Source organism: Passer montanus, unplaced genomic scaffold, assembly GCF_014805655.1.
Source record: "Passer montanus isolate IOZ18808 unplaced genomic scaffold, ASM1480565v1 scaffold18, whole genome shotgun sequence".
In the NCBI taxonomy this organism is placed as follows: domain Eukaryota; kingdom Metazoa; phylum Chordata; class Aves; order Passeriformes; family Passeridae; genus Passer; species Passer montanus.
The window spans coordinates 18,196,005-18,219,987 of record NW_024365381.1 but is presented as its reverse complement, the minus strand read 5'-3'; the positions used below and the strand labels follow the sequence as shown (position 1 = coordinate 18,219,987).

At 44.0% G+C, this 23,983-nt stretch overlaps 1 protein-coding gene across 5 annotated transcripts in view; it reads right to left on the bottom strand.

Annotated features, from left to right (window-relative positions):
- Positions 1-956: 956 nt before the first annotated feature.
- ADCK1 (aarF domain containing kinase 1) overlaps positions 957-23,983 on the bottom strand; it is a 73,988-nt gene continuing 50,961 nt past the window's right edge. For 3 of the 5 annotated variants that reach the window (XM_039705436.1, XM_039705432.1, XM_039705431.1), the window contains exons 5-11: positions 23,616-23,774; positions 19,784-19,942; positions 16,483-16,599; positions 7,545-7,694; positions 7,120-7,317; positions 3,325-3,518; positions 1,753-1,924 (exon numbers count right to left, since the gene is read on the bottom strand). In XM_039705436.1, coding sequence (XP_039561370.1) covers positions 1,753-1,924; positions 3,325-3,518; positions 7,120-7,317; positions 7,545-7,694; positions 16,483-16,599; positions 19,784-19,942; positions 23,616-23,774 — 1,149 coding nt within the window. Of the gene's footprint in view, positions 1,925-3,324; positions 3,519-7,119; positions 7,318-7,544; positions 7,695-16,482; positions 16,600-19,783; positions 19,943-23,615; positions 23,775-23,983 lie in introns of all 5 variants that reach the window. The other 2 variants (XM_039705434.1, XM_039705433.1) reach the window with 1 other exon arrangement.

Here is a 23,983-nt window from a genome sequence, read left to right as displayed (position 1 = left end):
ACATGCCCAAGCCCGCCAGCAGCCAAGTACCTTTTCTGGATTACATTCCTTCCCTTTCCCACACAGCCAGCAAGATGATTGATTCACCAGGGACTCACACACACACTCTTACCTGCACTCTGTTCTCTGTTTCCCTTCCCAAGCAAATAAACTCACTTCAAGGTGGGGCCTCACACCTGTGCAAGTTGGAAAATTGTATAGAAACTGGGAGAGTGAATGGCCTTCTTGTGGCTTGCTCTCAGGCACCGTTTGGTGCCTGAGTAACCCTCAGATTAGCAAGCTTTCTGACAGTACACGGACATTCCCATCCTGTCCTTCATGTCCCCTTTCACCAAGATAGTTTATGAGAAAAGCTGAGATGATGTAAGCAGTCACCTCCATCCACCCTTCCTGGCTAAAGAAATTCTTACAAGCAGCAGAGCTGTAGCCCAGTATCTTAAATACGTCTCACATAAAGCAGACCTCTAGGTGAGGCTTTCTGGTAGCTGTCCCACAACTGCAGAATCAAAGCCATCAGACCTGTCACTTGCACCACCGAGCAAATGGCAGGTTTTTGTCTGAGGCCAGAGCACTAAAACATCACAGGCAGTGACAAGGTGAAATGCTCACTGTGGCATGGGGATGGTGACATCTCACAGATGTGCTGCAGTGCACTCCCACAGGCAGGGAGGAGGCAGGCTCAGCATGGATCTGGGAAGAAGGGTGTGAGGTGTCCTCCCAGCAGAAAAATAAATGCCTGCTCCTCCATTCTATCCCAACACACGTCTGATGCAGTACCAGAGGACTCAGATGTGGTGCAAACCTCTTGGACAGAGAAAAGACCAAGTGGACATTTTGCTTACAAGGAGTTGCTGGCACTGCCTGGCATGACTCCCTTGTGGAGAAATGGGAACAGGACTTAGGTTAGAGGCCCAAACATAACTCTAGTGCACAGCCAAGCAGCCCTCCCCCAAAGGTCTTGGATACAACACATTTATTTTGTTGTGTGGAAGTATTGTACAGTACACATACATTACCAGCAGTTTCAGAGCCCTGAGTTGTCATTCTTACTGCCTTCCCAGAATTTCAGAAGAGGGGCAAGATCACTTCCCCTTTCCCCATTTTACCTGCAAAGAAACAGGCCAGGAGAAGTCCAAAAACAGAGGCACTTGCTGACAGGACTGGAGATGAACCTTAGAAAGTCGGACTGCCAGTCCACCACTCTCACCATTTGAGTCCTCTTCCCCTGGTGCTGGAAGAGAAAACCCTAGTGACACCTTTCCACAAGGTCTCACTCCTCTGAGAAACATTCTGCGCACCTAAAGAGAAATCAGACTAAGGAGATTGCACAAACTAACATAAGCCCTATTGCATTTTAAAGGGACTTACCACCTCTGAGGGTCTGAGAAAAGTTTTGAGGCATTCTAGGTAGGGCTGGGATTCTCTTAAATTCTTTAAGATTGTTTAAGAAATATTCGAAAAGGCATTTGCTTCCAGCAAAATCCCACCAGAATCTGAGTGGAACTTAACCTGCACACATGAGGAAAGAAGGTATCACGCACCTACTTTTCCTAAACCACAAAACAATAGGGCTCTGGTACCAACTCAACCTCTCTGTGCCACAGAGGAAGCTAATGCTGTAAAAGAAAATGACAGTGCAGTGTGTAATGTGCATTAAGACCCAAAAATAGACAGAAATAGTCAGAAAGACAAATGTTCCATGGAGAGCAGAAGGGAGGGAGGGAGCACCCAGGCCTCTCCCACCAGTTCATGTCAGTACATGAGATGGTGCATCCGTCTCAGGAGAGCAATGACCCAGTTCCCCAGCTGGGACCCCTTCAGCCACAGAAAGAGTTCATATAAGTTGATCTGCCACAGGCTTATGGCTTCTGCGAGTGAGATCTGGGCCCTCCTGTAAAGCGAGTGACTCTTGCTCCTCTGGTACCTAGAATGAGAGAAACAGCTGCATTAGATCCAGCAGGAAACAGCCCAGGAGGAAGGAGGCCTGTCCTACATCTGCACAACTGACTCTCCCCAGGGATTGGCAATATCCCCCATCTGGAGAATCCCCAGGAAACAGGGATTTTCTCTAAGCAGTGCTTCTGAGGAGGTGGGGACCACCTTCCTTAGAATGAATCTGGCAGAAGAGAAAGCCAGCTCCCTTGAAAACTCAGTTCTCTTCCCACAGCATGCAGTGATCCTAGGTTAGGGCATTACTTTGCTTCTATGGCCACCTTCAGCTCACAGAGACAGGTGAGCACTCCTATTGCTTTTCCTGCTAGCACACTTTTAAGAGTCCAGCAATTCTGACATAAAGACTCCAGGGAAAGTATTTCTCCACCTTTCTTTAGCACAGGCTAATTGGGATTCAGAGGTCCCTCATCAGCCCAAGAAATAACTGTTATTTCATCTACAAGGAGGAAGAATCTGAGGCAGAAGTGCATTGATTCATAAGACTCACAGAAGGAAATCACTTGCACTACTCCTGTTCCTGCCTTTTAAACATCAGCCTGATCTTCAGTCAGCCCAATCCCCTCAATCAGGCTGCAGTGAACTTTCAGATCTATACTACTCACAAATACTGCCTAGTAGTAATGCCTGTAATGGGCAAGAAGACCCGGCTCCTCCTCTGGGGGGAAAAATCTAAACCCTTAACCTAAGGCCTCCAACTCTACCCCTGTCTCCAGCTCCAGGGTGACAGGTTTGTCCTCTGGAGAGGGTGATGGATGTAAGAACAGTACAGACAGAGGCTGAGATGTGTAACTGAGCAGGGGTAGGACCAGGGGAAGAGATCCAGAGCTAAAAGAAATAGGTGAAAAGGTTGAGTCAGAGCCTTGTCAGGCCCCCTGTGGGGCCCTAATAAGCCTTAATGGCCTGACTAGCCTGGAATCACCCCCAGCCCTCTGCTCACAGGCCCAGGAACTTCAGTTAATCTCAGACCTGCAGTTTCAGTTCCTGCCTGAGCTACACTGGAATAGCACTGGTCCTCAGCTCATACCCTGCTGCGAAGCCCCATGGCCTGGACCTCAACTCACATGCTGACTTCTTTGCTTGATCTCAGCCCTGTCTTGTCACTATGGACCTGCTTGACAACCACCACACAATCTACAGATCGACTTTCTGGTTGCTCTTAGACCCCATCACCAGGATTCTGCCTTATCATGTGGACTTTTGATTGGATCCAACCACTGTCTCAGGGTCTGTCCTGCTTGCCTTGCTCAGCTGCAGTGGGACTGGACCCTGACTGGCCTGCTGTGCCTGGGATCTCCCCCATCTCCCAGACCACAGGAACCATCAGCTCCTGCTGCTCCTTGTCTGGCTCTGATGCCTGGGTAAGAGACTCACGTGGAAACAGCTCTGATGCAGCAGCGAGACATGTTGAGGAAGGAGCTGGCACTGGCCCGTGTGTGCAGGGCTGACTCAATCCCCCTTAACAAGTCGTTGGTCTTCAGCAGAAGCAGCATCTGACGGGGAACATTGTTGAGGAGCTGGGTGATCTGGGGCAAGTAAGCAGCAGCGTTGGACCGGATCTCCATGTCCTGTGGCCAGCCAGGTCATGTCAAGGAGAAAGAAGAGAGAAGGTGAGAGTACATGGGAAATCCAGGTCCAGATGAAGCTGAGATTGGCCAGGAAGAGACAGTGTTTCAACAGACCTTGACAGTAGGCCAGAAGCTACAGAGCTGTGTCCTGCTTTCCTGCAGACACTGGGCACAGCACTCACAGCACAGATCCCAACTGCCCTTCAGTGAGACAAGGACCCATCCCCTCACTGGCAGGGTTAATAGCCTCTCAGGAGAACAGCCACTCACTGCTGTCTTGACTCTTAGTCCTAAGCAGCCTGCAGCAACCAAATCTCAATACTCCCCTTGGAGACTTCTCACTTCATCAGCCCCAAAACTGGCTGAGTTGCAGGTAGCAGAATTGCTCAGGAAGGTGGAGGCATGCTGCAAGACAACCAAGCTGCTTGCTCTTCGCTGCCCCATGGAACTCATGGCTCTATGCTATATTGATGAAGCCATTTCCAAGGTCCAGTTTAGTCCTCGGTCCTCAACACAAATCAGTAGAGGTGAGAAAAAAATTATGCAGTTAAGCATCATGTTAACCCAAGAGATAAACATCATCAAATTGTCATCTGTCAGATCTAGATCTATATCCTATATGACAGCAGCCAGTAGCAGATAATTAAGGGAAGAGTGTAAGTTCAAGGCAATCCTTCATTTTCTCTGGTTCTCTAGATTCCAACAAACACATTGCCTACTGAAAGAAGCCAGTGATAACATAGGGAATACAGCCTGAGCCATTGAAGATGAGCTCCTCTCCAAATACAAGCCACCAGCACATGCAAGACAGTCAGCTGTGCCTCTTCTTCATGTTCTTGGATCTGAGAGTTCCCTCACCACCCCAGCAAATGTAGCACAGTGTAGCTGGGAGCTGGTCCTATATGCATACCTTGTCCCTACCTCTTCCTACAGAGGCCATGACATGAATCATGACATGAAATCCAAAGACAAGTCTCTGGAACATCTGAAATCTACAAAATCCAGGAGGATACATGCAGGGGGGCAGTAAATAACTTCATACAGGAAGGAGGTTTCTTTGTGGGAAACGACAGCTCTAAAGCTTTCTCTCCTCTGGAATGAGGGATGGCCTATATTGTATGATGTGGATCTCACACTCTTTGTGAACTCCAAAATTATTATAAAGGAACAGACCTGCACAAACTGAGTGTGCCTGTCATGATAGTCAGAGATGTACACAGCTCACACACCACCATGATTGCTGTTAACAAACCAATCTTTGTGTCCTCCTGCCTCCATCACTGACCAGATACACAAGGCTTGAGCAAGAAGATGCTTAGCTCTCCTAAATGTTGTTTTGTTCCATTATTTGTTGGGAGAAAATTCCTCCCTGATTATCCCTTATCCCTTTCTCCAGCCAGCATCATTGCAGAGCTTACATTATTTTCCAGACATAGGTTTTCTTTTCTATTTCTTTTCCTTTTATTTTTAGCTCCAGCTGCTTGTCCACATCACAAAACAACCACATGATCAGTCATCAGAACTGTCACTTTCCGTCAAGGGCAAAGACTGTGCGCAGAGGAAGAAATAAGCTAAGCCACAGGACCTGAGAAAAGCCCCTTAGCTGCAGCTGCTGAGGCTGCTGCAGGATGCAGCAAAAGACATCATTAAATCAGATGAGATGAGGCTAGCAGCCACCCTGAGCAATCAGCTGCCTGGCCCTGGCTTAAGGCAGGAACAACTATACCTATGGCAATGTTCTTACATTTGCCCAGCCTGCACCTAAACTCTCCAGTAACATGAATCAAAACCTCCCCAGACCACCTACACTGGCATTTCACTGCTTTGCCACTAGATCTGACTTTTCTCATGCTTAGCTGAATTTAAACTCATGACTGCTTGTCCTGCTTGCAGCACTAGAAAATCACTTCTACAACTCTTCCTGACCTGCCTTTTCCAGATTTTTTCCTGAGCTAACTTGCTCAGACTTACCTCATGGGTTGCATCTACTCGGCCACTAGTCCTTGTAGATTCCTACTGGACTTGCCCCAGTTTCATCAGACCTTTCTCAAGATGTAGTGTCCCAGACTAAGTACAGCACTACAGATAAGATTTTGTTTCAGGAAGGTTGTTTCCTTGTCTCACAGGCTATTGTCATGTTGATACATCCTCAGGCACACTCTCTGGAGCTCTGTACTGATGGTACCTGCCTACACAGCGCTCAGCTCTTGCTGCTGATAAGATCTTTCAAATTCACCTCTAAAGTAAGGGCAAGCAGCAGCTCATTTCCTAATGCCACAGCAAATCTGCTCAGCTCCCCATTATCTGCTGCAGGATTATCTAGTTTCAGCATTAATTGTGTCATGTAGGCAAAGACAACAGAGCTGGTTCCATACACGCACTTCAACTCAATGACAAAGTTCATTAGCACACACAGGGTACCATGTAGCTGCAGCTACACCTCTGGTGTAACCTTCACAAGCAAGTTGGGAATAACATTGCTCACTAACTCAGATTCAACACTGGCCTTGTAGTATTGGAGTCAGTGCTGTGCCAATTTGCTTTGGCACCTCTGAATTTTGTTCTGGAGCCAGTAGCTCCAGAACTCACCAGATCAAGCATAGATCTGTTAGACAGCCATCATATTATTTCTGAAGTGCAGAAAATTAACTCAGATAATTGGGAGGGAAGGGGTCCATTACCCAAGGTATCTGAACTACTCATTGCTATGGATAATGGCAAGCCCGTACAGCAAATTCTGCCACATCCATCAAAATGAAGGAACTTTTGGAAGAGCATTTCATAGGACAATATTATAATACTACTTAAATGAATTTCATCTGCTCTACTACAGATGTGTGCAGATAAAAGCAAACCATAGGATACAACACACTTCTACTTACTCATCCATTGGCTGAATCACATCACTTCATGTTCTCCTCTAGAAACAGCACAATTGGCAGGGCTGCTACTATTCTTAAGGTGGTGTATTGTGTGTATCAGGGGTGCAAGGAGGCGCAAGAAGGATCCCAGCATGTGTGGATACGAAAGGGTGGAAAATGTAAGTGGCAATTTCCCAGATTTGTAGTGACTGAGTGACAGGATCTGCAGTTAAGCAACCTTGACTCCAAGTTAATAGGGTTTTTGATTGGGAGGTAATTTCCAGGTTTTTTTAGGAGTTTATATCAGTGCTGATAGTCATTTACATGAATAGTGATAATGCATTATCCTTCTCATGTCTTCCCACTAAACCTTTATGTCTCCTGTACCTTATCCTAGCCTCCTTGATGGTTTTGTACACAGCTGCATTCAATATTTTTTTAAGGAAAGGACAATCCACTAATATTTCCCCAGAAATGGTGAATAGTTAGGTATTAAAATATTAAACAAAATTTAAGCAGCACATAACAAGTGAATCTGGGAAATTAAATTCAGCCACTATAAAGCATATTGCAGAAGGAGTCCTGCTTTTTTCTAGATCAGCTATCACTGCAGAAATTGCTACAGAGCTGGCAGGGGTTGCCCAGCACTGCTGTACTGTCAGTGGTGCTAGTGATTTCAACATAGAAAGGTACTGAGGAGAAGCAAGGGCACACATTAGGGAAGGACACACAAGACCTACCTCACTGGCAGAGACTGGTGACTGGTCAATGCCCCTGTTGACAGACTCCCAAGATCTGGCAGTCAGCATGCAGGCAAAGAGAGGATACAAATCCCCTGCCCCAAGCCGCCGGCTGTACTTCTGCACCCTCTTCATATCAGCCTTGATGAGGGCCTGCCAAAGGTGGCAGTAGTCCATGCGGAATGACTCGCTCAGCACCTGGAAAGGAAGACATGGTCCCAGAAGCCCACAGAGGACAGGAAACGGGGAAAAGTCTTCCATCCCTTACTTGTGCCCTATTCTCCATTTCAGAGTCAAAAAATATTATTAGGGGGTTATGGAACTATTAGGCAAAACTTATTCATATGTGCTTAGAGAGGCAAGGCTGCAGCCTGGTGCCTAAAGGCAGCCTCACAAGGCCCTGGAAGCCTCTCACACCTACATACCTGGTAGAGCCCATGATCCAGGAGAATAATGTGAGCCTTGCCAGAGGCTGGACACTTCTTCACTAGCACATTGCCTGGGTGTGGGTCACAGTGCACAAAGCCATTCACAAAGATCATTTCGCTGTAGAGCTTCCCCAAGTTGCGAGAGATCTGTGAGGAGACGAGATGGTCACACACTGCCACCCACAGTAAGGTGCCTGCCGGGGAGGGGAGGCAGCCTCTGTGTGACAACCCAGGTAGCAAGGGTCTGTACATGCTCATATCCCCACTCAGAACTCCTGCAGCTCCTCACACTGATGGAAGCACAGGGTGGCTGCAGGCATCTACAGGTAGCAGGGTAGTCCAGGAGATTCAGGGAAGGATCCATGCAGAGAGCACCATGAAGGTGTTTGTGGGATCATGGGTTATTTAAAGACACTTTCCTAGCATTAAAAAAAAGAGACAGTATCTGTGGGTAGGAATGGGGTTTCAGGTAAAGAGGAGGAAAGTGGGACAGCAGATAGTGGCAGACATGCATTCCCAGGGAATGCAGGGAAATTGCTGCTGGGGTGGGTGAGACTGCTTGGAGGAAGACTCAGGTGTTTTCAACCATGGATGGCAGCAGGACACGGTGGAGAAGGGGTGAGGGGAGATTCAGCCAGTCAGTCTGCTCACCAGAATGAATATCAGCTCCCTTTACCCTCCCCCCCATCACACTGTCCCCCACTTTCCCTCTTCCTTTCCTCAGACCCATGCTAATCTGATTTGCAATGTCTGTGAAGATGAGGAAGCACAGAAAAGCTGTTTAAAACATCCTGTCATTGCTGTGTCCCTCCATACCACTGCTCCTTATCACCAAGAGATGCTATTAAAGTTAAAAACCTCCTAGAAAAAAGCAAACATCCCCAGGGCATGAGATCAATCCCTTGCCATACACTAACACAGCAGCCTTGCCCTACTATCCCACCACCAGCCCTCCCTGCCATCCCAAGAGGCACAGTGCTCCACAGCAGAGTGCTGAACAAGCAATTAAAAGACAGTTGTTATAAATTATTCCAAGCATATCTCCAGACACACTCTGTAAGCAGCAAACTGGCAGCTGTCCCCATAAGCAGAGGTGGTAGAAGAGGTAACAGGGATAGTAATAACAGCTCATCCTGCAGAAAACCAGACAGACAAGAAAGGGCTTGTTTTAGCCACCTCTGAAACATGGCCACCTCTGAGAAGAGCATTCACTGTGAATAGTGGCCAAGTAACTACAAATGAGGAAAAATAACAAGAACCCTTCCTGCAGCACAACAACAGGGACAGTGTAGGATCACGTGAAACCATCCTCTGTCCTCAGGTGGGACCTGGAACCACTGTTGAATCACGTGAATGCTGGCCCACCCCATGATGAATCACTCACACAGACAGAACAGCACAGCCCTGTGATGTCCTGTACTGCAGCTTCCCCAATGCCACGCAGGTGTTATTTTAAGTACTGACTGAGGGGAGTGATATTTCCCTTCTGAATCACCAGCAGAGATCACCAGAGCCATGAAGTGACCCTTGCAAGTCTCCTTGATTGGCAAGCTCTAAAATTAGATAGGACCAAAGTACCAGGTGCTGTGATCTCACATAAGAGCTGAGTAGCCTTTGGTGACAGTCCAAGGACATGCCAAATAGTGCTTTAAGCCCATCACGTAACTCATTCACAAAGCCTCCCAGGGACCCATAGACCAGAAGGAATGGACTCAGACATTATGACTGATCACAGCATCAATCCTGATACTGGTGTGCACACACTGTGCTAACCACACTCGGCCCTCACTGTCTCAGCCACTTGTTCTCCAAGGGCATGGAAAAACAGAATTTTAGAAGATGAGGACTTGGGGACAAACTGGGGACCAACATGATGCCTCATACCCATTGAGCACAAGTCCAGGCTGGGAGTTCTGCAAACCTATTGACTGGTCATGGCCGAAGGGGTTGTGCAATCTCCATCCTTAGAGGTTTTGCAGACCTGACTGGTTAATACCCTGAGTAAGCTGGTCTGACCTCATAACTGACCCTGCCTTAGAAGGAGATTTGATAGAAACCTTCCTGAGGTTCCCTTCCAAACCCAAATATCCCAGGATCCTACAGAAATGCCTCTCACCAGGTTATCCATGCCACCCTCATTAACAGCATCTTATGATTTGGCTGTTCCAGATGCAGAGATGTCCCCCCTCCTGAGTCACCATCAGCAGAAAAATTACTAAGTAGATCCATGGTCATAACCTCTTACAGCCTGTAATGCAACACAAAAGCAGCTTGAGATCCATCTTCCCATCCTCCCATGAAAACAGAGGGGTCACAGCTCTGCTCAGACTCACAGGCTGAGTCATGGGTAGAAGACAATGTTCACTGCAAGATCCTCATCCTCTTGCTCTTCTTTGCTGTTTTTATATTTACCTATTTCTCAACATAGAACCTTGAGCATCTCCAGTTTCTTCAACTGAACTTTATGACTTCTTTAAGACATATGAATGTATGTCTGTACTATTTCATTAGCATACAGAAGATATGTTACAGGGACTTATGATGCAAGCATATAAAAAGTCTTCACTTTCAGAAAAAATTTACCATGGAGCTGTGGTGCACACTAAAGTATTTTCACATAATTTTGTCTGTTGTCATACCTCTGAAATAGGACACAAAATAAATTAAGGTAGAAAGCAACAACACTGTCAAATTCTAAACAAAATAGGAAGCTTTACACTCTAGGTATTAAAGTGTAGTATTATGAATAGTGACCTATCATCATAATTCAGACAAAGGGAGTTTAAATTTCTTGACAAAAAGTTTAGGGAAAAAAACCATGAAACCTTTATATACATTAATTCTTCAGTACTGTGCCTTGTCACTTCAGGCCCTTATTCCACCCTTACTGAGAAGGCCACTGGATAAGTAATAACTACAGAATTCACTTTGGAAGAACATGGCTCGGTGAAATGAGAAAACAGACTTCTGAAAACCTCTGTTCAGCAGAAGGGAGGAATTCAGCACACATTTAGGCTATGTAAGACCTCAGGGTGAAGGTGCATCACAAATTAGAAAAACGGTTGCAATGATTTACAGAAGCAAAGGCCACAGTTAACACACAGGCTTTTTGTTATGACACAGAGAGGTCATCAGTCCTTTCCTTGTTTATCATCCAACAAAACAAGGTCTTTATCATTACCGCTGTCCCCCAGCATTGCTCTGCTGCACACTGTAAAAAAATAATAATCAGTCTTGGAATTCTGCATTCACTTCCAGACACCTCATTAACTCAAGAGATACAGACTACACAGAGGGAGTTCAGAGAAAGCAAATAAATGAGCATGATGCAGGAGGCATTTACATGGGATAAAGATTAAAAGAGCTGAAGATTCCTAAGTTGGCTAAGGAATGGCAGAGAAGGAACAGTCTACCAGTTAGGAGGTTTGAATAGCGAGGAAGCAGAAGCACCTGTAGTTCTGTACGTGCTACAAGAACTACAACCAGGCAAAAGCGTGTGTCCTCATGAATGGCATAATTTAGGTGTAACACATAAGAACAAAAACTATGCTGATCAGCAAGCAGAGCTTAGCTCGATGTATCAGGACGACATCAGACTCTGGGTCTTGCCAGAGGCATGTCCCTGCCTTTTGCCAGAAGGAGTGTTATTGCCTAAAAGAAGTTAAATTTGCCTGTCTGTGCTGCAGCAGAATATGATGACTACAGTCACCAAGTGAGCCTGTGGCCTTTACCAGTCAATGCAAATACCAACCTGCCATTGCCAAATTATGTGACATGACCGTGACACCATGTCAGGCAAACCACACACTTTCAGCCCAACGTTTTCATTTTGAAAAAAAACAGACCTAAGTAATAAACAGGTGGCTGACAACAATCAAACAATGGAGTGACACATACATGTATAACAGCTGGACTTCGGAACAACCTAAGCACATGAAGTGCTTTTTACCTACTCAATCTGACTTTTCACTTGACATTGCTCCTTTTTATTCCTTTCCACCACTTCAGTCCTCAAGGCCAAAAAGTGCTATTGCTACTCTGCTCCTCCTCTACAATGTCAGACCTCCCAGCTTGGTGACATCAACAATCTCCTTGATACAGTTCTGTTTATGTTGAGATCATCGCCAATTTGTTAAATGAGATCTGTTTCTAGATCAAATCTCATTGCTTCTATGAGTTTCTTACCTACTTTGCAATTTTCCTACTAATCCCCACTTTTTCTCATTAATGGGAGTCACATCCAGTGTATCAAATATTTTAACAAGTACGCCTACTGCATTTCTGTCACCTAACTCAAAGGATCCCAAGCTGCAGTGCAGGTACTAGCAGTGATATATTTCTTCTTGTATATGTATACAGCCACAATATGTTGCTGCCATCAGTTTTGAAAGCCTAGACAACCTGTCACCCTTGTCACTCTATGCAACTCTCCTCTCAACCAATCAGCACACCCTCTGACAGAGCAATGTGACAATAACAAAACTCTAGAAAGTTCATCACAACTGAGCATCTCTAAAAACACCAATACAAAAGAGTTAGCAAGAAACCTCTTAGAAAAGAAAGAATGCATGCAAATTTGAGCTTATGAGTATTCCTACAGTAAAAAGTAAATAGATCATGTTCATGGGTAGCATGATATAATGCAATTAACCAACCAGCTTGGGTTATCTGGGGAAAGTCACTGATACTTCCTGGACTTGTGAGCAAACTGGAGTAGTTCTGGCTCTATGCCTCTAACAGACATGAAGAAGAAGAAAAGCAAAGAAAAAATACTGTGTCACGGTCCTGTAGAGATGATCTCACTGCCTGCCCCTGATAAGTCCTAGATGAAACTGCCTGATAGGGCATCATCCCTTTCCATCCCACCTTCATCTGTGACTGTCTCTTTAGATCAGGAGCAGATACTAGTCTCTGGCCTTAATTTGGCTGTAATATTTGCCAATTATTTTAAGAGATGGCGACACTAACTTCTATTGATCTCATTAAAAGTAAAGGTCGTTGTGCAGCTCATTTCTCAGGGCTCAATATTACCTCCTCCGGCCAAAATAATAGCATTGATTTTGGAACCTTAATCGAAGGTTAATTGGATTGAAGACTGTATTGGGTTTTTGCTTGCTTTCATTGTTGTTATTACAGCCATTGTCTAAGGTTTTGCTTAATCCTGCTAGGGCAATTCTAGCCAATTAAACTGTGTCAAATTAGCAAAGGGTGTGGATAGAGAATAGCCACAATTTGAAGACTTCTCTGCCTCTGCTCTGAAATGGCTCTGATCCATAATAGATTAGGGTGGTCACACAAGTGATCTGATTTCACACTCTGTGATCCACTTGTGAGGATAAAAGTGCTCTGTCCGGCAGTACTATTACTATGCAGTGATCTAGCATCACAGCAAGATCATGTCTGAACACACTTGAAGATACAGAAATAGTTTTTAGGACTCCTGGAGTGCACTCCCAGCATGCCCTGTATTCTCTGCTGGGGACTCAGGAAATTATTTTCATGCTCAATGCTCCATCTTCCATGGCATGTAAGTGGGGAGAAATACTCTGATTCACTCAGTCAGGGAACTGAGGGACTAACTTGCCAAGTTTGCAAAGATTCTCAAAAGGGCACAGCTAGAGAAGACTAGTCGTTGGTTTTTTATCTCCGTCAGGCCCAAAATGACCATGGAGATCATTTCCCCTGGTTTTAAATGAAGTTGTATTTCCTTGGATTTAATGTAAAGCATCTTGTTGAGACTTAAGCAATTGATTGGCATTGATGCTCAATACCAACTTTCAGTAAGAAACAGGTCTGTGTGTAATTTAACTCTTTTACATGGTGTCTGTGCACAGTTCAAAAGCTGAAAATACCAGAGGTCACTACTCCTGCTTATCAGTGCCCTGTGAATTTCACTAAGCTTCAGACAAGATGAAATGTAAGGGAATCTGCAAAGAAACCTCTCCCCAGACTAACTCAGTAAGTGCAAAGAGCAAGAATAGCCATTTTCCCTAGAAACAGTGTTCTTCTCTATGCTCTGCTTCATCTAACACTTGAGTGTTATAAGCACAAATACTTCAGACATGAGAGGTTTCCATTGCTGACAAAAAGATCCCACCCTGGGAAATCCCACTTAAATTTTAGCAGCTACACAGCTACAGATCCTGACTCTTGGCAGAAGGGTAAATCCCACACTGAAAGCTTATTTCAAATTACAAAGCCGTCAGCTACAGGAAGGTACCAGGCTCTTTATTGAGCTAAGAGATACTGTTTCAGTGCAGAATCCATTTAGTAACAGAAAGAAGGAAACACCACAGTAGGATGGAGTAACAGATGGCAATAATTGTGCACAGTAGCTCATCTTAAGTACCTTAGCTGTTTGCTTTCAATTCTCAGCTGGACAAAACACTTTTCTGACTTCTAAATCAACCATGGCTCATGACCAGGCTCTTAGCAAGCTGAAGTACATGGTATTGTTTCCTTTCCCTGACTCAAATCCAAATCAGGCTGATCATGGGGACTCTTCACTTAGCTACCTGAGCTGGCTGGTTAGTTTGAGGCTATAAAGCACATGAGCATATCTGGAAGATCCACAGGTCCTAGAGCGCGCTGATACAGGAGCCTCTGCAGAGACAAGCAGAAAACTCACAAAGAAGGACACAGAGAACCCATGTGGCAGACCAAAAATAATGTTAAGGTTTTTTATACAAATACAAATGAATCAGGTATAATCAGAATGGATACAAAAGGAATATTTGTGCCATTTGAGATCTTTAAAAATCCATGCTCTAAGAAGCCTTGCTGCCCTTCCTTTCCTCCTGTATACAGTATGCTACAAATCCCTTGAGAGCCCCTCAGTCTAATTTTTCTCTCTTCCCTGCTTACCCACTTCTTAAAAATATACCTTCCCAAAAAGGACTACAAATGTTACTGTGTTGTAAAATTGGAAGATCCCTGTTTCCAGATGCCCCCTTCTTAGCCCTGCTATGTTCTAGTCTTCCCTTAAAATTCCTGCCAGCTCATTCTTGGTAACTCCCCTATCCAGATTTCCTTTTCACTGTCAATATCCCAGTTGCATGTTCCTTCTCAGCTACATTACAGTGTACAAGTACACTTGCACATGAAAAAGTAACTGTTCCACAGGCAGATATTTCAATGTTTGCACTTGTCTTTAAAAATCAAAGCCTTCTCTGATTAAATGCCATTACAATCCAGCACTTGGACGGATCCAGAGAGATTAATGTGCTTTTGGGCAGCTTTAATGATAATCCTGCTACAGACGGTATTAAGTAAATGTCAGTAACCTGGTTTGAAGGGAGTTTTCACCTCAGGGATCCTTTCCATTTAGAGGAGAGAGGCTCAGCTTGCTTTTCAAGGCTGCATTGTCACAAAAAAGAAATCCTGCTTAGTAAAGACTCCTCTTCCTCCACCCCATAAAACAAAATGGAGTAAAATGATAGAGGGACTGATAAAATAAATATATTTGAGTGATTTATAGGCAGCTAATGCATCTCTTGAAAGCCAAGATTGCTGTCATATTATAAACCAGGTCACAGTTTTGAAACCTGGGTTGCCATCCCCTCCTCATGCTTCTTTCAGAGTCTGCTGCCTTTTGCTCATCTCCCCACTATGCCATGCAGTCCTTTACCCAGGGCAGCAACAGCAGCAGCCAACAGTTAACCTAGGCAATATTTGTCCCCATCTGCTGCACCTTGCCACAGGAGAAGTCTGGGGTGTGCACTGCCCCTACCTCATCTTACTGTGGCCATAATAACAAATCTCTTTTCCCATCACATGATTCTGTCTAGCCCAGTATTCCTTCCTTTCTACCTTGCTTTGTTGGCAATCAGTAAAAGTTAATCATTAATTTCAGGCAGCAAGGAGAGAAAAGGAAGAAAGAAAATTCAGTCCTAGTCCTACCACTGAGCTGAGTAACATCCTCTACCTGAAGGATGGCTGGAACTCTCTAAGGCTTATACTTTGCAGTAGTAGAAGTCTGTTGACAATTTTTTTAAAATTACTTCTTAGCTATTCTTTAGAGACTAACTCAGACTCAGAAAAGTACGTGATTTCACTGCTGCATGGATGTATTGTGCCAAGTCATCACAAAACCTTCCCAAAGGCATGGATAAACAAAAAAATTAGCAGAAATTTTCACCCTACATTGCTCCTATCACAAGTAAAAGCCTCTGCAAGTTAGCACAGTTGTAGAAAAACAGCTAACCTCAGTTTTTCTATCTCCAGCAGTCTGAGAAAATTCAAAGAAAATCCCAGGGAGCTACACACTATGCTAACTACCTCAAACTCAAAATGGATCTGCTGTCTGAGACCTATGAGGAAGCCCACCTCAAAATCAAAATGTAGATATTGCTCAAGAGCTCTTCAGTTAATTCATCAAAACAAGCCCTTCTGACTCCAAAGACCTGAGGAATATTCACTCTTCTATCTGAGCAGGTGGGCTAAATTTCACCTCTGACTACAGCAACAGCATAAGATAAATTCACTCAAACAACTCTCACTTTGGACAGTTGACTTGTCCAGATGAATGGAGCTGACCACATTTTGCTACAGACAGAACTTTTCAAATCTCTCTTAATAACAAAGTCCATGAGATAAAAATAATCAGAAATTGAAGGTGTTCCTTTAGGGTAACAGGAACTTCCATCTTGGAACAAATCGTGAGTGTCTTTAATGTAAGAGCATAGCCATCTTTTACTATGTTACCTTGAAGATCTTTCTAGATTTGCAGCCTACAGGAAAGTATTCCTCAAAAGGAATTATGTACTTTTCCAAAGAGCACAAGAACAGAGATGTCTCAGATTGATTGCTCTGTTCATCTGCGTGTACTTATTCTCCTGTCCCATCCCATCCTGTCCTATCAGCCTCCATTTTGCATCAAGGTCAAAATCAGTTTTGCATTGCTCAGCATGGAATTCAAAGATGGCTGAGAAGCTACCTCATTGACGTTGATGCCATTCCTCTCCATATAGGCCCTGTCGTTCACTTGTCCCCCTTCCATAAACTCCATGAGAAGGACACGCCTTGTGGAGAGCTCCCAGTAGATCCTGGGGACCTGAAACAGAAACAGATGGGTTAGGTCAGGCAACAGCTTGGGAAAGGAAGGAGAATATATCACACAAATCCCAGAAAAGGAGTAAAAATGGAAGCAGCTGAAGCAAGGACTTGGCTTTTTTGATGAGCACAAGGGAGGTAAATCCATCCATCAGCCTCTTCCACAGGACAGCAGCAATGTGTAGAAGGATAATACACCAATTCAACTACACTAGGATCTGATCTCATGCAACATTTCTGACCACGCTCTACAGGATTCTGACCACCTCCCATTCCCAGTGATGTCTGAGATACCTTTCTTACCTGCTCTGCAGCTCCTCTAGCTGGGCTGTTTAACTAGTACCTATTGCAAGTTTCTGAATCATCCACTCAGCTCCTTTAGACAGGAACTGCATCTTGTTTGCTATGCACAGGGTCCACTTATGCAGCTTTAAAAATTACAAGCCATCGTCATAAACTGTATCTCCGCAGTGCCCCTTGGAACACGAATGCCTTTGAGCTGACAAACCCTGCATACTTAGGCCATCTGCAATTGAACTGGGAGAAAAATCGAGTGTCACAAATAAGGGACTTGTCACAGAAACCCTGTGAGACCCTTAATTATCTTAATGCCAACAACACAGTAATGAGTGTAAAATGTCAAAGCAGTTTTCATTCAAGCTGTGGTAGATCAAGCTTAGTGAGGTACCAAAGAGGTCTGGTGCCATCCAGGGAGGCAGTGACAAAAGTGTCACTCAGGCTGGCTCCCCATTTTCCAGCCTCCCTCTCCAGACAAATTTCTCCCATGCTGAAGTCTCTATTGTCAAGAGCAATTTTGCCGAATTCCCTTTCAAAATTCCTCATGTTATTGTCCTCAGTCTGCCCAAATCTGCTTTTGCACATGGGTGAAGCCACATATGTATGTTCTAGCAAAGACATAAGGGAGCTCCACTCACTCTTATTATTGCCCCCCGTTACTATCACAGACATAACAATTTGGGATCATACAAATAGTAAGCCAGCTGTGCAGTCCCCTCTCCTCACCCTCCTGACTCAGCCATGGACTCAGGAGCAGCACCTCAGGGCAGGACAGGAAGAGGTAAGAGGTGTTGTCCATCAACTGACCAAAACCAGGGGATAACCAGCCAGCTCATCATAGCTCCTGAACATGCAGCATTTGTTGCTTTTAACTATTGACAATATCCCAGTCCCTTACAAACTAGCAGCTTCCCTCCTGTTCCTGTCCTAGAGAGACCACTTCTACTTTACCATGTGTGTGCCCCTTTAGATCAAAGGCTCCTTTGCTGAGCAATTTCGGTGTCCCTCAGTCCCATCATTCAACACTCTTGGTACACTTTGCATGTGAACCTTGCTTAGACTTTGATGCTATAGATCCACTATGAGCAAGGAAGATTCAGACACTCACAGCCTTCCCAGCTTATCTGCATGCCCATTCTTTGCAGTCAGAATGGTGAGAAAGCCTGCTAACTCCAAAACAAACAGCTCCCATCCCATGGAGCTCACGGATCCCTTAGCTCACTTCTGATGACACTCAGTCTTGTCTCAGGAGTTACATGGGCAAGTCAGTGGGCTGGTAAAGCGCTATTCATGCTCTCGGAGATGCCTCTCTCAATCACAGCCAAATTCTTCAGTGTTTTTTTTAATTACTCACAGATGTTTGGCTCTAATGCTTGTGTGTGGAAATAATTTATCTCTGGTTTTAAAAGCTCAAACAGGTTCACAGCACAAAATCTACTTCTCAGCTTTCGAGCATGTTTTGGAAAATTTATGATACAGAAGCCCAATTCTTCTGCTGCTTTTAGGTGATGAACACATCTCTGAATTGGCAAGTCAGACAGGAGGATACATTATTTAGCCATCTCAAGTCTTTTGTTATTGTTACACATATTGATATAATGATAGCTCCTTACCCCAGCAAGGAAGTGATTGGCCATCTCCATGGGGATTTACTTCACAGTATGCTACTTACAGCTGCAATGGACACACTCTCTAAGGTGCATCACTTCTGATAAGCGCCCACTCACCAAAACCACTGGCCTCTGGCCTTCCATGTGGTGCCTTTCAGCTGTCTGTGTCTATGGGAAGGCCACTGCTGCCACCAGGCTCCAAAAGGACTTCTCCAAAGCTGGCATTAGGCAACATGGAATTACATCTCTTACATGGAAGGAGCAAGGAAAAATGGATATATCAGCCTGTAAAGCCTAACTAAAACTCACCTTATTTCAGACCTCTGTCATCTTGAGACTTCTGCATAAACAGGAGGGGACAAGCTCGTTTAGAAGTGTGTATCCACAAAGGTCCACAGGATGTGTTTTTTGCTGCTTTTTTGTATGTGCCATGGGCAGAGTGACATCAGTGACTGCAACCATGGCACTATGCGTGTTTCCAGAAAGCACACACTGGAGGCTTGAGTCTCTTGTATGTCAGCAAAAGATTTCTGAACATGGGACTTTGAAGATGTGGCCTTATGTCTTTACAAGACTGAAATGTGTACATGTCTGGTTGTACTTGAGACATTTATCAGTGACATAAGTATGTGGCAGGGGAGGTGGGCTAAAAGTATCAGTGGGAAGACCACACATGAGTGCAATTTGGCTGCTGTATGAAGTAACATGAATGCACTAGCCATAGATGTGTATAAAGGATAAATGTCCAATTCTAGGGTGAGAAAGTGCTTTTTTGCAGTAGGAAGGACTCATGTGAATATGCTTCTTCCTGAGATACAAGATTTCCTCAATAGTACTTGACATCATCAGTTTCAGTCTAGCTTTTCTGTTCTATGTCCATTTCTTGCCTTAGTTGAGATAGAGCCCAAGGAAAGGTACCACCAGATGACTCAGTAAAGAATGGCAAATTCACAGTCTTTGAACAAGTCCAAAACAAAAATTAAAATGAAATTCAGAAAGAAAACTCGGGAAAACGAGCAGCAGGCTCCAGAGACTGCTGGTCCCAAGCCACCACTCCTGATCCAACAGAGTGCATTCAGTAGGAAACAAACAAGGAGAAAGCATGTCTCAGAGCATTTTCTGGTCTGTATTAGCAGAGCAGTCTAGGATGAACAACACAGAAGGGCTGAACTCCATTTTCCCTCCTTACGGTTCCTCCACTTGGTGAACGAGGGGCGTAAGACACGGAAAGGGAGACTATAAATGCACATACATAGAGAGAAATATGTGTTTCCTCACCTTCAGGAAGTCAAAGTTTTTGAGCATATGAGCAACCTTCTCAGCATTTCTGCCTTCATTGAGGAAATCCAGCTCCAAGGGCAGATTCTTCTTTGCTTCTTCCACCAGCCACATGAATTCAAAATCTGGAAAAATCTGCTTCACAACTAAGAGGAGAACCTGAGAACAAGGAAACAGACAATCAGTTGCATCCTGGCTCCAAAGCCACACAGCTACATACAGTGCTGTTTTGATAGGATCATTCCATGTAACTTACAGATAAGAAAAACAAGTGCTTTTAGGGTTCCTGCAGTATCACAACACAGTGTCATGCCTTGGTCATGTAACCCAAATTCTGACCTACACTTCCACAGAGAAAGGCACATCTAGGAGTTAAATAATGGCACACACATCATTTGCTGCCTAGAAGTAAGAGAACAAAGCTCTGGAGAAGAGACCACAAGGCCAGATCTCACCAAGGGTGTTGTCCTGGAGCAACTATCCTCTGAGTCCTATAATTCTACAAGTCATCCTCTTGCTTCATTTGAACAGCTCTCAGATAACGTAGACAAGGAAGATCTAAAGTAAGGCTTGTCACCTCTATGTTTCTTCTTCCCCTGCTGAGCACAGAAAATCCTCTGGGCAGTTCAAAGAAGACAGTGGAGTTTGGATACAGAAAGTAGGCTACAGATCTTTAAATAACACTTCTGGTGGAGTCAGAGGGCACGTTGCTCTTCAGCATCAGGCAAAGCCATTCTTACAAGGCTGAGGAGGTATTTCCCAAGTATCCTACATTCACCACATGGAGTGCCCTTCTTCTTAAAGAGATTAGATATTCAGCAAGACAGCACCTTGAAAATCCCAGCCAAAAAGTTCCTAGAAACATTTGATTGAAGCAACATTTAAGGGGTGAGTGAATCAACATTACACCATTGGATGGCATAATCAAAGCTGCAGAGCAGCCAAGTATGCTTTCTGTTCATACAAAGGGACAGTTTCTCCACCAGAGCTGCAAATTCACACAAACTGACAATTTGGACCACACCTTAAGGAAAATTTTTTTTTGGCTGCAACAGAGTCATAAAACAAGTAAAAAAACCATAAAAATAGAATGCACTTTGTTGTCTTTATTTCACCTGTTCTGCACATCCATCTGGAAACAGAAACAGGCTTTTAAATGTGTGTTATTGCACAGTTTCTCCTTCTCAATCTCCACCACTGGGGTGGGAACTCCTGTGCTGCAGAAGGAACATTTAAAGTACATACAGAAAGCTGCTATCATTGAAATGTATGACAAAAATAAATTTATGAACCATCACTGCTCCTGTTCAGTTGTGTGACAACATTTGTTCTCCACCCCGTCTCAACTTCTCTTATCTAAATGTCAGTTGCAAACTCAATGTTCCTTTAAAAATGTAATCACCAGGTTCCAGACACTATTGAATTGTATTTTTTATGGTTATATCTAGAGACATAAATCCTTTCAAATTTATGTCACCCAAATGAAATGTAACCAGTGATCTTCATGAACATGAACACAAACTTCATAGGTTCTCCAAGATTATTTCATTGGTGCCTGATGTGAGAAAATTCAGGCATTTTTTTCACTTTCTTCAAGTGCTCTTTTCAATCAATTTACCAACTTTACTATCAGCAGGGACATCCTAACAAGTATTTTGCCTACCCCTTTTCTGACACCTGTCTAACATATTGTCTTGAAATAATTATTGATATATAGAGAGCAGTGAAGTATCTCTCTCTGGGTTTATCAGATACTGTACTGATTTTTAAAGAGTCAGCATTGATGCTATGAAACCTCAAGTGAATTTAGGAATTTTCCAGCTACATTTTCTTGTTCAGATTCTTTCCCATCAATCTCTAGATAAGACCATCTCCATCAATATTTAAATCAACCTCTTTACCTAGCTGCAATGTCTGTCTGATTCTTAAAGGACCAGAACATTAGTGCATGTGATCTGGCTTTCTATGCAGTCTACAAAAACAGTCCCACACAAGAACATGATGCATGTAAGCCAAGACTCCACAAGAAATACCTTTCAAAAACAAAACTGCACGTGTCACCTTCTGAGCTACTTTTCCATACATGTGCATATACAACACGAGAATGGTAAACCAGACTGTCTGTACAAGAAGGACAGTACTAAACTACCAAAAGAAAATACACTGGTTTATTTTCAAATTTCCCAGAAGGAAATGTTTAAAGCCAGAAAAGACAGGAATCATTCTAAAATAATTTGTTTAAATGTCTCTTACCATTATAATCAGCAATCACAGCAACATGGTGTGAGGAGGTATTTTCCTGTGATATCCACTATTAGAAGAGCAAATGACCCAAGGTAAACGCAGGTTTTGGATCATTCATACAGAATCCTCTTATTGACCTGATCCCATACTCTTTCATCACCTGCCCATTCTTAATCCATGACTGCTCTTTGTCTGCCATCTTGTTTTGGGAGGGAGAGAAGGATGTCATAAGCCCTCTGAGAAGTGCTGTGCACATAATGACTCACAGAAGCAAATTAATTGGGCAGACCATTGCATTGAGTCTTGGAGAAGATCTGAATCAAACTCAAATTTACAGCTGGACCCAAAGCCAGTTCCAACAGTTCTGTGTTCTTGAACCAGCACTGAAACAGACTGATCCTATCTCACTGGGAGATCTCTATGAGTTCAAATTAAATACTCAACTGCAAACTTATGTGCCCCAGCTGGAACCAGCTGTGCTTCTATGCAGACTAGCCAGAATTGCTCAAAGCAGGGTATTTTAACTGCCTAAAGAAGCTTTAGTTACACGGTGCTCTGAGAAGTTGCTGGCAGAATCTTCGATTTATGATCTTCTGTGATGGAGAAATGTGTTACTGCACCAGCATACCCTCCAAACACTCATCAGAACTCCTCAGCTTAAGCTTCCCCTCTTTAGTACCATGGACCTACCTGTCTGCCAATTAATGTGCACTTACTGTATGTACAGACATATATATATATATTATTAGGAGAGCAAAAAGCTTTAGTGTTACCACTTACAGACCTAATCCTTCCCACCTCCTCCAACACAGCCCTGTCCATTTGGTGTTCTATACTATATCACTGGCATCTTTGTCAGTTGCAATGCAGTACAGTGCTGCAGTTTATTTCCAGTTCCTCCTTGCTAGACTTAGAAGTTTGTGAAAAGCTACAGCACTGCACTGGGAAATAAGAGTGGTATCTACCATTCAGGAGAGGAACAGGAGCTAGGCATTGAAACTTATTCCTAGCTCCTAGCTGAATCCCTCATTTGTGTATTTGCCCCTGTTAGGTGACCCTCTCTGTTTTTGGTTCTACCATGAATCAGTTCAGCATTAAGGAGCTGATCAAGAAACAAAACTGAATCATAGCGACCTCAACCACTGTTGAATCCACACCAGAATTTAACTGAAAAACATGCTAATCATGAACAATGATTTTCCTTGACCACACAGGCCTGACTACAAGAGATCAGCTAATGGTCCCTGACCAGTTAATGGGCACACAGGCTGAAAAGAGACTTCAGGACTCACTCTCTATTTCTTAAGTCTTATATGGACTTACTATAATGTCAATCATCTTTACCCATCTTTTCCTTCTGCCCTCCTTTCCTCTTACCCTGTTGTTCTGTCTCTCTGTCCACACAATCACCAGCACTCCAATCCTCACCAATTTTCTGTATTAATCCTGTAAGACAGCACTGATCTCTGTGGAGGTTTCAAAGCCACAGGTTGGTGTTGTTATACCTGCTTACACCATAGATAAACGTGGTCCCCATACAATTCAATGGCAATTATTCTCCACGTTTGAAGTCAACATGTAATTTTACCTCCATGAGCAAAATATCCTTGGAGCTCTGAGCTTGGACCTTGGGGTGTTGGATTTTCACTGCCACCGTTCTCCCATCCTGTAGCACTGCTTTGTGTACCTGGGCTAGTGATGCTGCTCCCAAGGGAGTGTCCTCAAAACTCATAAACAGCTCTTTTATCTGCCAAGAGAAGAGAAAGAGGCATCAGCTTGGGATAACAGAGGCCATGGTCAGGAAAGCCCTGCCCACAGGCCAGAGAGTTCATCTGCCAAAGCTGGGCAGACTCAGCCCTTTCATACTTCTTCTGTCCCCCCTCTTAGCCTTGTCATTGTTTGGCCTCTGAGTGAAGCCTGCCAAACACAAAAGTGCCCTGGAGATACTCTGCTTAT